The 18,645-nt window shown below is 37.5% G+C and overlaps 1 protein-coding gene across 2 annotated transcripts in view; it reads left to right on the forward strand.

The window, feature by feature from the left end:
- The window catches only part of LOC148946667 (uncharacterized), a 61,535-nt gene that overhangs the window by 14,885 nt on the left and 28,005 nt on the right, over window positions 1–18,645 (forward strand). For both annotated transcript variants that reach the window (XM_089096322.1, XM_089096321.1), the window contains exons 2-4: window positions 4,716–4,828; window positions 12,035–12,074; window positions 16,556–17,611. In XM_089096322.1, coding sequence (XP_088952448.1) covers window positions 4,803–4,828; window positions 12,035–12,074; window positions 16,556–17,611 — 1,122 coding nt within the window. In that variant the 5' untranslated portion in view covers window positions 4,716–4,802. The remainder of the gene's footprint in view (window positions 1–4,715; window positions 4,829–12,034; window positions 12,075–16,555; window positions 17,612–18,645) is intronic.

Below are 18,645 nucleotides of genomic sequence, written 5' to 3' on the forward strand. Positions count from 1 at the left end.
TGCAGAAAGTTCTGGAACTTAGGTCTTTGATAATGACAACCCCCCACCCCAGCCCTTAGGGCAAGGGTTGTAAGTTATGCCCTGGGAGCATATAAGGTTTTTATTGAAAGCATTGTCGTAGAAAATTCAAAAGGGCTCATTTGATTGAGAATTAAATGGGCTAATGCCATTTTTAATAGTTGAAAGTGATTGGAGAGTGACTAACACCCCTCTCATGCCCACCATTTCCCCAAACACATCCAATCAAAATTTTGAGATAGCCATTTTGTTTGACATAGTTTAAAGTTCTGGAAATTAGGTCTTAGAGGATGACAACCACCCTCACAGCCCTTAGGGTAAGGGTTCAAATCTATGCCCTGGGGGTATATAAGGTGTTTATAGAAAGTGTTATTGTAGAAACTCAAAAATGGCTCATTGAATTAGAAATCGAAAAGGCATAGTGCCCTTTTTAATAGTCAAAAGTGATTAGAAGGCTTGACATTTTTATAGTAAAGATTGATATGGGTATAATGTATTAGTTTTTTGTTGTTGTTGTTGTTTAGACCAGGGCACTTTGTATCAAAGGAGTTGTCATAGGAACTTCAAAAAGGGCTACTTTGATTGAAAATAGAAAGGGCTGATGCCCTTTTTAATAGTGGAAAGTGATTGGAGGGAAACTAATCCCCCTCCCACACCCACCCTCCCAATTGCGTTTAAGTTTAAAAACAAAGTGTTTCCATAAGATTAAATCAAAATGCACTGTGTTAATGCTAATTCCCAATAAGGCATATCAGCAGTATCCCAAGAACAACTGATTGTATCATGTTCAAACTTTTGGGGCTACTTCTGCTCTTAAAATTTAACCAAGTCAAAATAGTGTAAGTGTATCCAAGCTATCAAAGGAAGTATACAGATTTTTTTGCAAATGGTATCAAGTTTTCCATTTCAGGTCAACTAGAGGAGGTATGAAACTAAATTTAACACTACTGCTGAAAATTTTTCTCCAGCATACAAATAGCAGGCCAAACTTTAAATTCTTAAAAAAAGCGAAAAGCTTTAAAGTATTATTTTCTTTTTCCCTGAAAAGACTATGTCAATATAAAACGAACAGACAGTAATTAAAAAAAAAATTTCCGCAAAATAAGTTTTTCAAAGAAAAGTAAAGGACTCCATTAAACAAAAAATGAGCAAAAATAAAATCAAATAATCTACCAAGCGTGAAACTACCACAAAAAATCTCTGATAAATAAATGAAGCTCAAAACCAACAGAAATTATAATAAATAACCGAGTCAAACTCAAAATGAGCAAATATTAACATGCGTTGTGCTCGAAATCCATATGCTATACAAGGGCCAGAAAATAATCTACATTTAACTGAAAAAAAAACAAATGAATGCAACGCATCCGTTTATAATACATTTACTTGTATCTAGTAAAGTGAATCTAAATATTATTCAACTTATTAAAGTTATAAAAGTAAAAAACATTTATATTTTTTTCAATAAAGTGCAAATTATTTTCTGGCCTTGGGAAGGCATAGGGGTTTTGAGCTCAACTTATGTTAATTTCTGCTCGTTTTGAGTTTGACTTGGTTATTCATTGTAATTTCTGTTCGTTTTGGGTTTCATTAATTTATTGATGCTCATTTGTGGTAGTTTCATGCTTGGTAGATTATTTGATTTTATTTTTGCTCATTTTTTGTTTAATGGAGTTATTTTTGTTAGTCTGATTTCTGTTCTAAAATCCCGTGTCTCTTGGAAGTACCAAAGGCAATGACAAGGAAATCTAAATATTTAGATTGGTTAAATAGAAACTTACACTACCATAAATATTTTAAGGAATTTAAAAAATCAGGAATTTAATTTTTCAATAAGAAGGACTTCTATGTAGACATAGCTAGGTTTTGTTAGTAACAGGTGTCAAAGTAAAAAAAGAAACACAGGTAAAAATAAGCGAAAAAATAAACAGAGAACTTGTGGCAAAATCAGCTTAAGAAGGTGTAAATGTCTTTGGAAATAGACAGATTGTTAGTGTGTTTTTCTTATGGATGAAAAGTAGTCAGATTCAGCTAATTAGTTTTACTTATTAATTTCATCATTGAATGTGGTATCATTGAAAGAAATGTAAATACCACCCCAAAACTTAATAATTTTGAAACCAAAACAAAAAAAAATCTTTAAAAATATGGTTTTGAGGCACAAATTGGCCTAAGATGGGCCAAGGGATTTAAGGAGGTTTTTATTTTGGTATACTTTGTACTTTAATACTAATTAGACCTCCTGTTTATGATAAAAATATTCTTTTAGTTGATACAAGAGGCATTATGATAAAGGCCACTTATAGCCTCAAGAAACATTAAGCAACAATTCACCATTTTTCCATGGTAAAATGATTGTAATTGAACTGACACATTAAAATTCATCAGTAAAGCTTATCTACTATCAGCATCTTCAACCAGACTATGATTTGCTATGTCTCATTGTCATGTTAAATGGATGTGTTATTTGATTTTGAAGATGTGTTTGATTAACTCCTATACTCTGGTCCTTCAGGGAAATAAATCAATGACATGCATATTGGGTAAACTGTTTAACAACCATGTGTGTTGAGAGTCTCTTATTTTGCCATTATATAGCTTGCAGAAATTTGGTTTTCCCTGAGATTTGGAAGTTGTCTTTGCTGCTCTAATATCTTAGTAAAGCAAACCCAAGGATAAGGCAACATCATATGAGTCCATAATGATAACTAGTGTCCTAGACAAAATTACAAATAAAATGATTCACCATTACCTTTTGCAGTTTGTTGAAATTGTGATTTTGACTGATTTGTGATTCTGTGATTTGGTCTATTGGCAACACATTTGAAATTTTATGTTACAAATGCCCCATTTTCTTTTTATTTTAATATTGATTACATGTCCCTTATTGTCATTCACCATTTTGACTATTCTTAGCTTTTCAATGGATTCATTCTTGATTTTAATCAAAGAACTAACAAAAGCCATACTGCATGCCCATTATGTAAAAAAAATGTTATTTGGAATAGGGATTTTTTCCTAAAAATAGTGATTAAAACAAAACCTCTGGATATATTTTGGTTGTATGACCAGTAGGAATCCTCATCAAAATAGGAGAAAGACTAAAGCCAAGAAATTAAAATTAAAACAGTTAATTTAATGTTGGTTTCTTCACTTAAAAAATTTCAGCCAGGAGCAGCAAAGACATTTTTCATTAATATATTATCTCATTAAAATACTAGCTTTTTAGCTGCTAATTCTGCATAATGGTTCAGGAGAATAATTATTTTTGATTTTACCTAACAGCTCCATTTTAGATTGCATATTGTCATATTTATCAAGTATTAAACAATTTCTTAATGAAACACTCACTTTTCTGGCATCTACCCGTAAGTGTCTTTTAGACACAGGTTGACTTTGATGATATTTTTTTAAAAGCTACTTATTTAATACAAATAATACCAAGCTAAAGGCTTCTCTTTATATTGCTTGAACTTGTTTTTTTTAATTTAATTTGTGGTCATTGTGTCCTCACCCAAGTCTCTGTTTAAGGATGTGTTTTCATGGGTTCTAATGATGTAATAATTTTTGCAACTTCAGGGCGTTTAATACACCCTCTTTGACAAGTAACTGGGCTCTTATCATTTCCAGATTTAAAGAGTTTTGTAGTCTTAGCTACTTTTAAAGATAACAGATGAAGCTATTATATTACTCAGATATTATATGAATGAAAGGCCCTTTTTTTGCTAGTCTTACCAAACTTTTGTAAAGTGACAAGCTAAGACTTTCTTAATTTCCATTTGAAGATAAGGCTCTCAATTTTTTTTTTAATGGTGATTGTAAATTTACTTCTCTTGGTGTCATAATTTTTTGTTTGCTGTTTATTGTATTGTGAACCATGGCCCATATGGCTTTTGTGGTGAATAGTATATATATATCTAAGATTAGGGCTTATTTTGGGCTAATTCCACTAGCTATTCTAAGTTACCTTCTTTAAGTGTAGAGTTTATATAAGATTTTTCAAAGTATTGTCTTATAAAATTTTAGTTTCTTGAATTATATTTCTTTCCCTTTTTTAAAATAAAGACATCTAGGAAATTAATTGTGCTCCTAATGTTGTGTTTCATTTGAAGGTAAAAATATAAAGCTTAGATTTGTGTTTTGAAATAGAAATGATTTGGCATTATATATAATGCACAAACAATTTAAAAATTGCAAAATAAGATATTACAGAAATATAAATTATATAAAAAACGATGTATTGTCTGGTTTTTATGATTAATGCTGGAAATCGAGTGGACGATTTGAGAAATTTTTTATTTATATTTTGAGACTTGTATCCAAAATTTTTTACTCATCATTTTTTATTCTCAGTGTTTTCTTTGTTTTGATCTTTCTTCTATTTTGGTAAGGACAGCTATTGGTCATATCGCCAAAATTTTTGCTTAGGTTTCGTTTCAATCATTATCTTTGACAAATGACCAAATTCTGTGTATAAAATCTTGTTGTCATTTTTTGATTTAACTCTAGCTTTTATACTTTTATTGCATGTATTTGACATGCTGACATATTACTTATGCTAAAATAAGTATATTTTGCACCCTAATGATTTCATTAGTTAAGCACATTTTATATGTAGAACCATATTTGGAGCATTTCATGAATAAGTGAAATATATAGATATTGCACTTTTTAACTATATTTTCTTTGTTATTTAGAAGATGGGCTTAGAGCTGATTAAATATAATCTTCTAATCTAACCTGCAATAATAGATCCCTGTATCATCCAAGTAGAACTCTAGAAGATGGATGGAGACAGAGATATTTTCAGGTGAGTCATTGCTTAATTAGTTTGTTTTTCTTTGAGTTCCTTCATTAAGGTAAAATTAACTTTACAGCCCTATCAGCAGCGCTGATCTCAATTTCATGGTCCTTCAGTCAGGAAGAGTAGGGGAGGGGGGGGGCTGAGGACCAGCCATTGTATGTTTTTGCATACCCTTTCTGTTTACCTTCCCCATATTTCTCCATTCACCCTTTTAATAATAAATAAAATAAATAAATAAATATATTGGAAAAACCCGTCACAATTGAACAAAAGACGGATAAAAAACAAAAGAGAAGAAAACGCACATACAAAACACAACGAAACTTCTTGAAATGAAAATAATCACGAAGGAACTATAATACAACTATGTAAGAATGGCAGTCCACTGGTGGTTACTCGCTTCTACTCTATCACGGTACTTTTCAAGATACGCTTCCACCGCAGTAAATGGATCAGGTACTGAATACCGCCTCGTTAGGTAAGAATTACTTGTTCTTAATGGCATCTCAAGTAGGAACTTGAGGTACCTGAAGAATATTCTTCTTATAGTTACTTTATTCGAATTTGTAAGTAACGTCCAGAACGGCGAAACGTAAAGAACATGGGGTAAGGCAACAGCAACAAATATTTGTGCACGCAGCGACCTATTTAGATTACGCTTGGAGGAAACCAAAGCTCCATAAGCTGACCTGATCTTCTTCTCGATGTGCCTTACAAGTAGTGCTCGTGTATGCTGAATAGTTTCACCGATCGGCAGACCCAGGTATACAATTGACTTAGAGGGCATGACCACCTGTGACCCTAGTTGGATTTCGGGTTGAGAGGCATTCCAGTTAAATAACAGTACTTCACATTTTGTCACATTAAAACTCAACCCGATTTCATCATACTCCATCTCCAAAATTTTAAAGTTAGATTCCAAAGAAGACAAAATTCTTGAAAAGTTTAGAAGGTCATCTGCAAACCCAACTAGGGACACGTCAATGCCTTTAAAAATACAGCAAGGAGCCACTTTTGACTGGGTCGTCGATATGCTGTTGTTGAACAGATCAGGTGATGATACGGCTCCCTGTTTTATACCTTTCTTCACCACAGCAAACCTACGACTTAATTTACCTGACAGTTTAATACGGACCTTGAGTCTACTATACATGTCGTTCAAGGGTTTGACAATAGCACGGTCAACTCCGGACTTTCTCAGCTCAACCATATTCTGAGAATGGATACCCGAATCAAAAGCCCGCCGTACATCATATTCTCCTATAGCTAGGCATTCTTTCGAAATGTGGGCATCCAGTAGAACATTTGCAACTACATGCAAGGCATGGGCACATCCTAAGCCAGCTTGGAATCCAAACTGGTGGGGAGGCACTATACAACTAGCTTTAATGTCCGAAATTATGAGCTTTTCAAATAGCTTACAAAACACAGATGATACAGTAATGGGTCTATATGACGATGGTTCATGATCAGGTTTACCCTTTTTCAAAACTGGAGTGATCACACCTAAACAGAAAATGTCCGGTACAATACCATGTGTTAGTATAATTTGGTAAGCTATTGCTAAATGCTCCGATAGAACTGGACCACCACTCAGTAGGTGTAGAGCACAAATTTGATCGGCACCGGCGGATAATTTCTTCTTTAATTTTTGACAAAGGTGGGTTATTTTCGCACTAGAAATCACGAGGTAATTCTGCTCTTTCGTCATAAGCTGATCGAGCTCTTCGCTAAACTTTTTATTTTTCACTTCATCTGGTGGGGAGAATTCAGCAGCAAAATAATCTACCCATATTTCCTCATCTATATCACAAGCATTTTGTCCCGTACTTTCTACAGGCCTGGCACGGAGCTTCCAGACCAAATTAGGGTTTTCAATGATTTTTGAAACTGTTTCCCGTTTGAGGCTACTACGATGTTTTCGTAGCTCTTTCGCGAACCGCCGTTTTGTATAAACCCGCAATTCATTGACTACCCCGCTTCTTGGCCGGTCGCACTCGTGCCAAACCCCCAGCCAGAATTTGGCAGCTGCTCTTGCCTTCACAAGCTCACTGTTAGAGGCCCATCCTTTCACTCGCGACCCACGTCGGACGCTACGTAATGGGACAGCAATCCTTTCAGCTACTCTCAAGGAGTGGCAAATTTCGTAGAAATACATGTTCAGTTGCAGGCGTATCTCGCTTTCTGTTAGGCCACAATCCCACTGTAGGAGGTGGAAAGGCACTTTAATTTTCTTCAAAATTTGTTCACAATTGAGCTGGAACTGCTCACGGACTACTTTTTTCCAATCACGTGCTGGTTCAGGCTTGGTTTTTGGAGCACACTGGGGACTGACGGCTGGTATTGCAAAAGAGAGAGGTAAATGATCCGAATAGGCACCGTCAGATCCAACCGAGACTGACTCTATGTCCAGTTTGTAAGTTACTACATGATCAAGATTTGAGACGGTTTTTGCGGTACTGATATAGGAATAGCACTTATCCTTCTTAGCAACTTCAAATCCGCTTGGTAAGGCGTTCAGCAATAGTACAGCCCGAGGGCAGGAATGATCGTCGAGATTGCAGTTAAAGTCACCAAGAATTATAACAGGGCATGATTTCTGGGCTAAACTGAGGAGGCACTTTCCGAGCTTCAGGCATGCTTTTGCAAACTTCTTTTCTGAAGCGATGTCATTGTAATTGGTTGGTAAATAAACATTTACGAAAAACACGCCATGCATTTTGGCAGCTTGGAACCATTCATTCTGCTCGACACACACGGGGGCCCCGAGTTAGAGCGCGTGATTATGGCTAGGCCACCAGAGGGACGACCCCGAGTCCCAGATCTTCGCGCAGGTTGAACGAGGTAATGCATATCCGAGGAAAACTTTAGAAGGTTTACACTATCATCGGTCAGAAAGTGTTCCTGTATGCAAATACAGTTATATTCTTTAGAAAGGTCAGTTAGAAGGGGGATTCTGTCCAACACTTTACCGTTCATATTCCAGCAGAATATTCGATTTTCCATTTACGTGCTAGTGTTAGGCTGGGCTTTGTTAAAGGGACAAGCAGCATGGTAGCAAGAGTGTCTACTAGAGCCGCAGTTTAGGCATTTTTGCTGATTACTACATGGGTTGTCCTTACTAGAGCTGTGACCATCGCCACCGCAGCGCGAACACCTTTCTGGTTGCGAACAGTCAGCTGCTAAATGACCAACAGCATGGCACTTGAAACACCTCCTCGGTAGAAAGCGGAACTCTTCAATCCTGAACAGTTCTAAACAAATCTTCAGCGGGTTCGCGATAGCGTTTTCAAGTGTTTGTCGACTTGCATAGAATAACTTGAACGCTCTCGTAGATCCGCATTGTGCCACTTTGTCGCAACCAGCAATTTGACAGAGTTCACTCTCGCTAACTGATGAGGGTACTCTTTTCATGATACCGACAAACTGGGGAACTTTGACTTTAGTGGTTATGTTCTTCCTTTTCATTGCTTCTGCAAGTTGGGTAGCAGCATCTCGAGACTGGACAAGAATCTTCCATTCATCGTTGCTACGTTTCAGGGTAAGAGAATCGGAGCTTACGTCGCTAGGGCAAACCTTTGCAATGAAGTCTTTCCGGGATTGTGGGGACGTTAACTCAGGCGGCATATCGTTTGCTTTCACAACCACCGAGTAAAGTGGCTTTGATGGCGGATTCGCTGCTGAACGGGGAGTTGGTGAGCCCTGGGAAATAGCGTCGCTTATGGTAGTACATTGCTGCGATACCCCGGCGAGCTGCTGAGCACACTGTTCAGATGCAAGTTTGATCTTATCCGCGATGGCCCCTAATCCGGCATCAAACTTTCGACACATCTCGTTTACTTTTATTCTCACGCAGGCACTGACCTCATCAGGGCAGGTGGGCACTTCCTGCGGATCAAAAATTACGAAAGTAGGCAAGGGCTTTTTCTCTTTAGCGCAAAGGGCTAGGATTTTCGCCATTTCCATCACATTATCAGAATCGTTTGCCGTTTTCCGATAGACGTAATCATAACCAATCTCATTGGCAAGCGTTATAAGTTTCTCCTTCGCACTAAGAATTTCAGCATGATCAAAGAATTCCACAGCTCGCTTAACAATGCTTTCAATTTTGTTCCCCGCTTGCATGGATCGCGTGAGGAAATTCAGTACAGCATTGCGTACGAGAGTCCCCATTGCTTACGTCACAGCATTCAACGCAATTTTTGGATAGCGTACACAAGTATAAGGGAAGCGTCGGGACCTGCTCACCTATTCCCCGCAATTTAAGGGTAACTAAATACCAGCAGGTACGTACGGCTCTTGCGGCAGGCACCCGCCCCTCTTCTGCTTACAACCTGTGTACGTTTACCTATCGGGAATATTATTTCGTGGCTCGCTTTGCATGGAAAATTCTTCAAAAGAATTTGATTTTAGATACCAGATAATTCTTCAGACAACCAATCCTCACTCGACTGCCGATGAAATTCAGCAAAGTAACCTTGACTAGACTGAAGCCTATGCTGAAATCATTTACTATCTAAATCTCTTGACAGAGGTCTTGTAAGTTTAGCCTAATTAGACAAACACATTTAAATCACACAATCTTCAAATCTCTGGTCTGTTGGTGGCTTTTTGACGAAATTTCACTGGACTTTGAATATGATAACCAAACTTTCCAAAACGTTTTCGGCTGCCGACTTTTTGGCTGATTTTTCAAATTCGCCCAAAAAAAATTATATTGGCAACTTCGGAGCGGCAACAGCGACAAAGAAAAGTCGAAATCAGGACACGTTGAAATCTCTAGGGAATTACACTTATATATCACCAACCAGAAACAAATCAAACACAACAAAAATCCAAGGTAAGTAAGTATAGTATAACCCTTTAGGGTCTATTAATAAGGAAAATAACACACTAGGTATGGAAAAATGTCTTTGACTCACTATTTGAGGCAATAATCCACAATTAGAAATTCATAATAACACATGGGTTTGTTGACATCGAGGTTTTTTTTTGAATCGAGGTTTAAAGCTGGTTTGACTTTGGCTGAGCTTATGGAGTCATGTGATCAACCCCCATTCCAAACCAAATAACCAGCAACACCAGGAACCAAACCACTATCCTCATGGCCAAAGGATTTCAGGTCTAGCATGCTAACCACTCAGCAAGGACAGCTTCTTTCTGTCTTTCCTGATTTTCCCTAAAGCTTAGTTCTGACAGAGCGCGAACAAAATTCGCTCTGCGATATTTCGCATCGCGCTGCTTTGCGGAATTCACCATGCAGTTCTCACAGTCCGCGAATTTCTTTACTATTGAGAAAATGCAGTTCAAAAGTAAAAGAAAAAAGAGACTCATCAGTGCTGCTGCAGCTTGCTTGCTTGCCTAGTCAGTTTTGAACTTGAGAAAAAAGCCAAAAAAAAAGTGTGGGTGAGGCCTATTTACAGAATTTCTGGAGCGAATGACGATAGCGATGCGAATTTTTTCAACTTGAGCTTGAAGCGCTGCGAAGCGAAGATTTCGATGAACGAAGCGTATTTTTCCGCGGGGCGACGCGAAATTCGCTAGGCGATACGAAATTCGCGCTCTGTCAGAACTAAGCTTAACTGTGTTCTTTTCTAAATTATTGGGCACTTTAACCTTTATCCTGTGCACAATAGTATAAGATCCATACATTTTAAACCATTTTCAGTAATTTAATTACTGACCGCAAAGATTAATAACTATTTTGAAAGCTGTAAGGCATGCTCACAAAGTTGTGTTAGTTTCTTGGCTATATTTACCTCTTTAATTGCTATTCCTCTAACTGTAATTCTGACCACCTTTGAATAACTGATGAGTCAAAGTCTCCAAAGTTTTTCTAGGTGTGTTTAAATCTACTGCTCTCTTGTGAGGTTTTATTTCATTTGGTTTAGGAGAATTGAATTCATCATAATAAACTTCGCCACTAAATTTATACAGAACCAGAACATTTTTTTTTTTTTTTGGAAGACTCAAATTGTGTGCAAAAATGTAGGCTGTTGCTAAATTGACCTATTTTTGAATTCATGTAAGAGGTCTGTTTTATAACTTGAGGGAAAAAAAGGCGAAAAGGAACTCTTGTAAGCTAATGTCTGATTCTAAAACAAAAGAAAATTGTCAAATATTCACCTATATAAAAACGTCTATATATAAAATTACCTATGTTTTACCTAATTTACCCTAATTACCTATATAAAAAATGGCCCAAGCAATTTTACACAGTAAGGGATGATACAATGGGTAACAAATTTGGCCAAGACAGATGATAGAAGGGTCATAAGGTGGACCAATGATGTATTAAGCAACTGAGTAATAAAGGAGCCAAATTTTTTATCATGTTCTCCGTAAGAGTATTTATGGAGGAGTATGTAGTAACTTTAAGGGACAAAACAAGGAGATATTTCAGCATGGTATTATCAATTTGTAGGTTGTGCCTTTTCAGAATTACATTTCCTTATTGCAACAGGTTTTACTAGTTCAATTTTAGACTAATTTATTTTCTATAAATTGGCAGGCAATAGGCACCACACATACAAAACAGATATGGTGAACTCTTCTAAGGTTGTTCAGGGAACACAAAATTAAATCATTTGGAATGAGCATTAAATATGCTTAATTCTTGATGTTTGCGTTGAAAATACTTATTTTGATGCAGTACCGTGCTCTTGTTGCTGGATGCATTTTCTGTTTTGTTTTTTTAAAGGTGCTGACTGTATATACCTATTTGATCTACTGTAATAATAGACTGCATTACACACAGGTAGAACCCCTGGAGAAAATGGCCAAATGACTTTTCCTGTGAAGAGTCAAACCACAAAAAGTACCTTTCAGGTAAACATTTTTCTGGGGGTCCTTTAGACCAATTAGAAATGTAGGCTAGTTTTTTTTTATATTATCTCCACCCCTTTTTATGCAGGTGTGATTGTAGATAGGGATGTACACTCACAAGTAGGGCCATATTATCCTAATAAAATGTGTCTGTTCTACCCTCTCCTGGAAAACAAAAGATTAAAAAAATACATTTTGTGGTTTCTGCCCTTCCCTTAGGGAAAAATTCATTACAGTTAAATTTACTAGAATTTATACAAAAACAAATCATGAGCAGTATGCATAAAATAAGAAATAAAAATATCTTTCTGGTTAAGGTTTTGAAAGCATATTTGTATTTTAATTAATTACTGTTTTGTTATTAAATTTACTTTTTTTTTCTTTCAGTGAGTTAAATGATCTGGAGAATATACTAGGACCTGGAAGTGTGAGTTGTTTTTTCTTCTTTTTTTTACTTTATTTGATTTTTACATAATTATTGACAGTAAATGGTAAGTTGATTATTTTCTCCAAGGTCAGTGATGTCAGTTTAGTGTCCTAATTTATTGTTAACTTAATTGCTATGCAGTACTGTATATCTTTAATGTAGATTCCCCTGATTAGATACCTCCAGAATGAATAAAAAATTGAGTGAAAAGATATCAGTTGCAAGAGTAACTTTCAGAGTAGTAAAAAACATCAAAGCTACTTTTAAGAAAAAAAAAAACAACAAAAAAACTGACTAACTATACATTGAAAGTGGCTCCTACAAATGGTAGGTTAAAACTATGTTGTAAAAACCATGGTAAAAACAATTTAAAAATAATAATTTCAAATTGAACCTAGAAAATTGGGATAAGATTGGAGGAAAAAAAATAAATTACCTTAATTACCTTAAATCACAGCTTGGAGTGAAATAAGGACTTTCGATCCTGTTGAATCACTCCTTATGATGACTGTTGTAGTTGGTTAAGTTCTGGTGGAAGATTCTGGTGCTTCCCAGTCAAACTTCCATGGTGTATTTTTCCACTCAGCATCAAGATGGCGTTTGAAAGCATCTGTTGATTCAGCAGCCACAGTGTCCTCCTTGAGGTTATTCCAGAGGTTCTCAATCCGATTCGAGAAGAAATTGCATCTTGCTCCAGTTGTAGCGTGATGTTTGCGGATTCGTCTAAGGTGTCCTTGTGTTTTGTGGGAGGTGTCGATCTCCAGGATCTCATTGTCTCGATTGGTTGAGAGGAGTTTGTGCGCCTGGATCATGTCTCCACGTTTCCGTCTGTATACTAAGGAGGGGAGGTTGAGTTCCTTCAGCCGTTTACTGTATGTCTTGTTGTCCATGCTAACAATCATCTTAGTGGCCCTTCGTTGGATTTGCTCAAGAACTGCCTTGTCCTTTTTGAATCAAGGGGTGGCCAGTATCATCCCCACCTCCAGTGTAGGTCTTACTAATCCTTTGTATAGTTTGGTGATTACGTGTTTACTCCTACTGGTGATGCTGTGTATGATGATGCCTAGAGCTCTGCTAGCATTGGCGGAGATTTTCTGTGAGTGGGAGCTGAATTTCAACTGGGAGTCAACGATGACGCCAAGGTCACTCCCATAATAATAATAAAAAAAAATTAACATAAAACCAAGGGGGAATGAATAGATGAACAGGAAATAATTATTGGGAATTTATGACGGTTTCAGTAAAGATTGGCATGAAGTTTTTACTTTTTCTGGACATACTAGTATAATATGGAATAACTTGGCACTGATTATGCATTAACTCTTGAAGGCTGGGTGTTTACCAAGTTATAAGAGTTAGGAAAAATATATGACTGTAGACAGGTTAGTTAAGATAAAAAAATATGTAAGCATAGGATGAGCCGCCCTTCTTTAAGAGTAACAATATTAGCCTTTTTGTTTCTTGGGCTCTATTTTGAATTGGCTCAATTCAACTGCCAAATTACTTAGTGATGCAGTAGTGTTATGCAGGGCAAGCATATTCAAAAATAGATATATTAATGATGTGTAAGTATGCAGGTTATGCGCAATGAAATTTTAACATTAACTCAAGTAGCTGAATATGTTTCGGAGTAGCTCTTTGATAAGTACTCTTTGCTTTGTGCCAGGGCAGGACTTGGTCCGTTTGTGCTGTGAAATGCTGTAGTTTGTTCCTAGCTCGTCTTTGTCTCGTGTCAGTCTGCAACTCGGACTAGGCTCGTTTTTGCACCACGTAAAAATCTATCTCATCAATATACTATGTTTCTATGGGCTACCTATTTGCCCTTTATTGACAAAAATTGCCAAACTGCATGAGTCTGCTGTAAATAAAGTGCAACATGCCTTTCTTCATTCTAAAGAGTTCGTGGTGGAGGGGGTGGGGTAATGAGTGGCCTTGGGCCCAATATGTACTTCCAGTTACACACTTTTAAACTCCTTGTATAATCTAGACTTGATTATACAAGGTGCCCAGTTTCTCTAAAAATCATATTCAAAGTGAATCAATGGGTATCCTAGAAGACATATCAGCAGAGGCTAGTACCCTGGTTTACCCCCCCCCCCAGAAACACATATTTCTACAATAAATTTTCTAAAAGCTGAACGCTCATTTTGTTTGATTTTGTTAGATTGTTTTTTTAGCACTGAAGGCGACATGGCGGAGGTCCTTGTCAATATATTTGTTAGTTCTTTGTATTCACATTTTACCACTGGCTAGCCAAGTTCTCATTTTCTCATCTTTCTTATTTTATTTTTTATTTATTATTTCCTTTCCTCTTTTGTTTTCATACGTCATTTCTACAATCAATTCCACAAGAAACTCAAGTATCATATACCCAGCTGTAGGAAAAACTAAAAGTTCTGACTTGTGCTGGCAACCACACGTGGCAACCACACGTTAACAAAGTCGCTCTCAAAGCTGGCCAGTCTTGTATCCCCCCACCCATTCACCTCCTGCGACTTTACGCATAATTTTCTCAAGCTCATTTAGAATATGTTGAAATTGAGAAAATCGAGATACAATATAGAAAAGAACTTCAAAGATAGAACAGTTAAGGCAGTCTCTCCTACCACTTTCTCTCGCTAAATTTTAAACAAACCACTCTGGCTGGGAGGATGGATCCTTTTTGAAAAAAGATTTAGGCTTAAGACTCTCTCTGATATTCGGGTTTCTGATATTTTTCATCTCGCATTTCCACCCGCCCCCAAAATTGCCATAAATGCACAAAGAACTGTCCTGTTTTTTGACTGTGGTATATCATTATATGTATAGTAAATCCTTTTATACCCTCATTTGTTGAGTGGTACAATACAAGCAGATAGTGGGAAGTAATATGTTGTCTCTCTTTAATTATTTAATCTGTTCTTTTCTCTCTCTCTCAGTTTATCTTTAGTGTTACAGGCCATTGATTTGTGGAGTTAAAATATTTTGCCTGAATATTAAGAGTGCACTTTACAACATTATATTTGGTAGTTATTTACTTTGTTACTTTTAATTTTCATATTTATTTGACGAGAACGCAAATTCAGCCACTCGACTTGACTTAGAGCTCCTGCGACTGGTCCAGCGTAGAGAGAGATGTGACTCTTCGCTTCCATTCAGAATGGTCCTGCGCAAGCGTGAGCGCTTCTTGGAGATCAGTACTGATCATGGAGAGGTACTGGCTAAGGCTGTCCCTCCATCTGAACCGGGGTCTTCCATGAGGTTGCTTCCACCCATGCTCAGGGGGATCAAAATTGAAAAGTGTGCTGGCGGGTGCTTCGGCTGCCATACGAATTAAGTGGCTGAACGACCGTGTGGTTCTTACGGCGAGTTGACGGGAGTTGGGGGTCTGATCCGTTAGTGTCAGCAGTCGGGTGTTTGAGAAGAAGTCGTACCACTTGATCCCTCCGATTTATCTTAGGAAGTTTGTTTGGGCCACATCTATGGCATCACTAACAGAAGCAGCTGCCAGCCGAGTTTCAGCACCGTAGAGAAGGACTTGCGTTACGGTCGTGTTGTAGATCTGCATTTTTGTTTTTGGGCTGATGTTTGGCTTTGACCACACGGAACGGCATAATCGAGCCATAATAGACGGCTTTAGCGCGACTGGACGTCCATTTCAGTTGAGTCGTTATCCGAGACGGCAGATCCAAGGTAAGTAAAAGACTTGACAACTTCAATAATGTGCCTTGATACGTTGAATGGTGGTGAGTTGGCGGAATTACCTGCCAGATCGATGACAATTATTCCTGTTTTCTGCCAGCAAATATGTAGTCCCACTTTCAGGGCTCTTTCCGACAAAGTATTGAGGGCTCCTCAAGTTCAGCTGCGGAAGTGCATATCAGGGCAATATTATCTGCGAAGTCGCAATCGGCAAGGACTCAAGCGCCATATTTCATTTAAAATTGGAGCCGATTCGTTGTTCGATCCATAACATAATCAATCGCCGCGTTGAAAAGATCAGGAGCAGCAACACAGCCTTACCTCACACCATTATCTATTTCGAATTGTGGGCTTCGGTGACCATTAACCTGGACAGAGCTTTTTGTACCAGTGTAGAGCGCCTTGAACCGGCGACAGTATCTATCAGGGAGGCTCGTTCGTTTTAGTATCAGCCAAAGGGACTTGCGGTCGATGGAATCAAAAGCTGCTTTAAAGTCAACAAAGGCTTTGGTCTGTATAAGAACAAATCCTGACTTTCCTCCCTGAGGATTGGATCTATCCAATCCTAAGAGAGGAAATGGATCTATGGTTAAAAGGTTTAAGGAAATGGATCCTCAGGGATCTATGGTTAGGCGCCATATTATTGCATGTAGTAGTACTTAAGGCCTATGTGCTATCTTTAAATTACAAAATATATCATGTACGTCAAACATTTCATTTTTCGTTACAAGGTATAATATTTTTCCTATTATTATGTGCATAAATTTAATTTTATCTGCTAAAGTGCTTCTCTTTTTTAGTCTGGCTCCTCCCATCATACAATGACTGTCTCTCCAATGGAGGTTCAAAGTGTTACTCTCCCAAATCCGTCTGTTGTTCATAGTCAAAACGGAATCATGTACCAGCAAATGCATGCTCCATCTCCAATTCATACAAATATTGTGTCTCCTGTAAATAGGCCAAGCCCTAGTTTGACCCCTGGTAATCCAGCTAGTATAAAGTCCCCTAGCTCTGCAATGTCCCCTCAGTATAGGTATTTGCCAAGCCCAGGAAGACCTCCATCCAATCCTGGTTTGACTCAGCAGACAATGCAAATGCAACAAATCGTATCTGGTGGTCAAGTTGTACAACTTATGCCAAATACTCACGCAAAATCATCTTCTAAAATAACTAAGCAGATATTACCTAAGCCAATTCAGGCAAAGACCTCCCAGGCAATACAAATCAACAAAAATGTGAAATCAGTGCAGTCGCATTCACCAAACTTGCAACAAAATCAAATTGTGATAAATCAACAAAGTAGTGGTGCTGTTTTAGTGAATCAGCTTTTGCAACCGTTGAATAATAATGGTTATATACTCCAACAGCAGCCAAACGGGGGATTGCAGCTTATTATGAGGCAGCCAACGGCCCCTGCTGGCCCTGGCCCTCCCCGTGGGAATCAGCCCACGATTATTCTACAGTCTCAAAATAATATAGTTAGTGGTGCACAACAGGTTATGAGAGTGCTTGGGCATCCTAGTTTAGGTGGCATGCAGCTTCAACAGGTGCAGACTCCAAACGGACCTGCATTTATTGCTGTACAAAGTGGTCAAGTTTTGCAAAATGGTGCACAAATTTTACAACAGGTAGCTCAAGTTATGCAAAATCCTGTGATACAAGAAACTAAATCTCCCAACCAACAGTCATTCAGCCCGCCAAGATCTGTGAAAAAAATCGCTAAGAAACCAAGTGAAACAAAGAAATCTATAGACTTGTCCATGCTTTTAAAGGATGCAGGGATTGTTGGAGATGAAGATTTGTTTTCAATGGAAGAATCGTCAAACCTGTCTGCGCCAGATCCTGTTAAAGAAGAGGTGAGTGTATACTATCTACAAGCTGTTGCTATTGCATTGCAGTAATTCCTAGCAAATGAGTAAAAATTCCCTTCAGACCTCAAGAATAATGACTACCCTTTGTTTGATCAAGTAGTTGTTAAGCATGAAAGAGTATCTTCAACTTGAGATGTGAAAATGGCTATTGTGCAGTCTTGCCGCTTGCCTCTAAGGGAAAATCTTCTGCATACCTCTCCCCCCAGGTTAAATCCAAACTATGTTTATACCAACCTGTATTGAAATACAAATGGCATGCATTTATATTATTCTTGTTGGCAATGTAGCACTATTACTGGAACACTAGCTTATATTTGAGAATTAGTCTTATAGTAAGAGGTTTATCACTAAAGAAGTATCATCACCACTCCTTTTTGAATGATCTATTTGGGATCAAGGATTTGGATGGTGGAGGACTGTGCGTACCTGTATTGGCCTTGGCGGCTTGGTGCTGTAGTGAGTTATTAGTATTAGTAGTAGTATGTTCTCAAATCAGTATTTTTTTTAGATTTCCTTCAGGGCTTTGTTCTTTTATAAGGTACGCCCTGAAAAACGGGGGAAAAGAAAATGACAATTTGGTTTGGGAATTTATTAGTAATGGAGGGATTAATCGTAGATATCAGACATTTAAATTACCAAATTTGACAGAAAACATAATATTTTAAACTCTAAATTTATTCACTAATGGAATGCATCCATTGGGTTAAATTACAGCAAAATTATGATGATAACTAATTCATTGCTGCTTTGTGATGAGAGTTCAAAATTGTCCAAATCATAGTAATTTTTATATATTTGCAGATGATTATATCTTGCTCTGTTTGAATTAAATAAAAAAAAAACAAGTTTTTTTTTAACGGAAAGTAAGGAGCGACATTAAAACTTAAAAAGAACAGAAAATATTCCGTATATGGAAGGGGATGTACCCTTCGCACTATTGTACTCGGTACGGCAAATTTTGACTCTTTCTTACAACTTTTTTTTTATTGCTTTAGCGTAAAGAGCGAGGCGTTCAGGAG

The sequence above is a fragment of the Artemia sp. Qi Xiang Cuo genome, chromosome 11 (genome assembly GCF_049724085.1).
Source record: "Artemia sp. Qi Xiang Cuo chromosome 11, ASM4972408v1, whole genome shotgun sequence".
NCBI lineage: Eukaryota > Metazoa > Arthropoda > Branchiopoda > Anostraca > Artemiidae > Artemia > Artemia sp. Qi Xiang Cuo.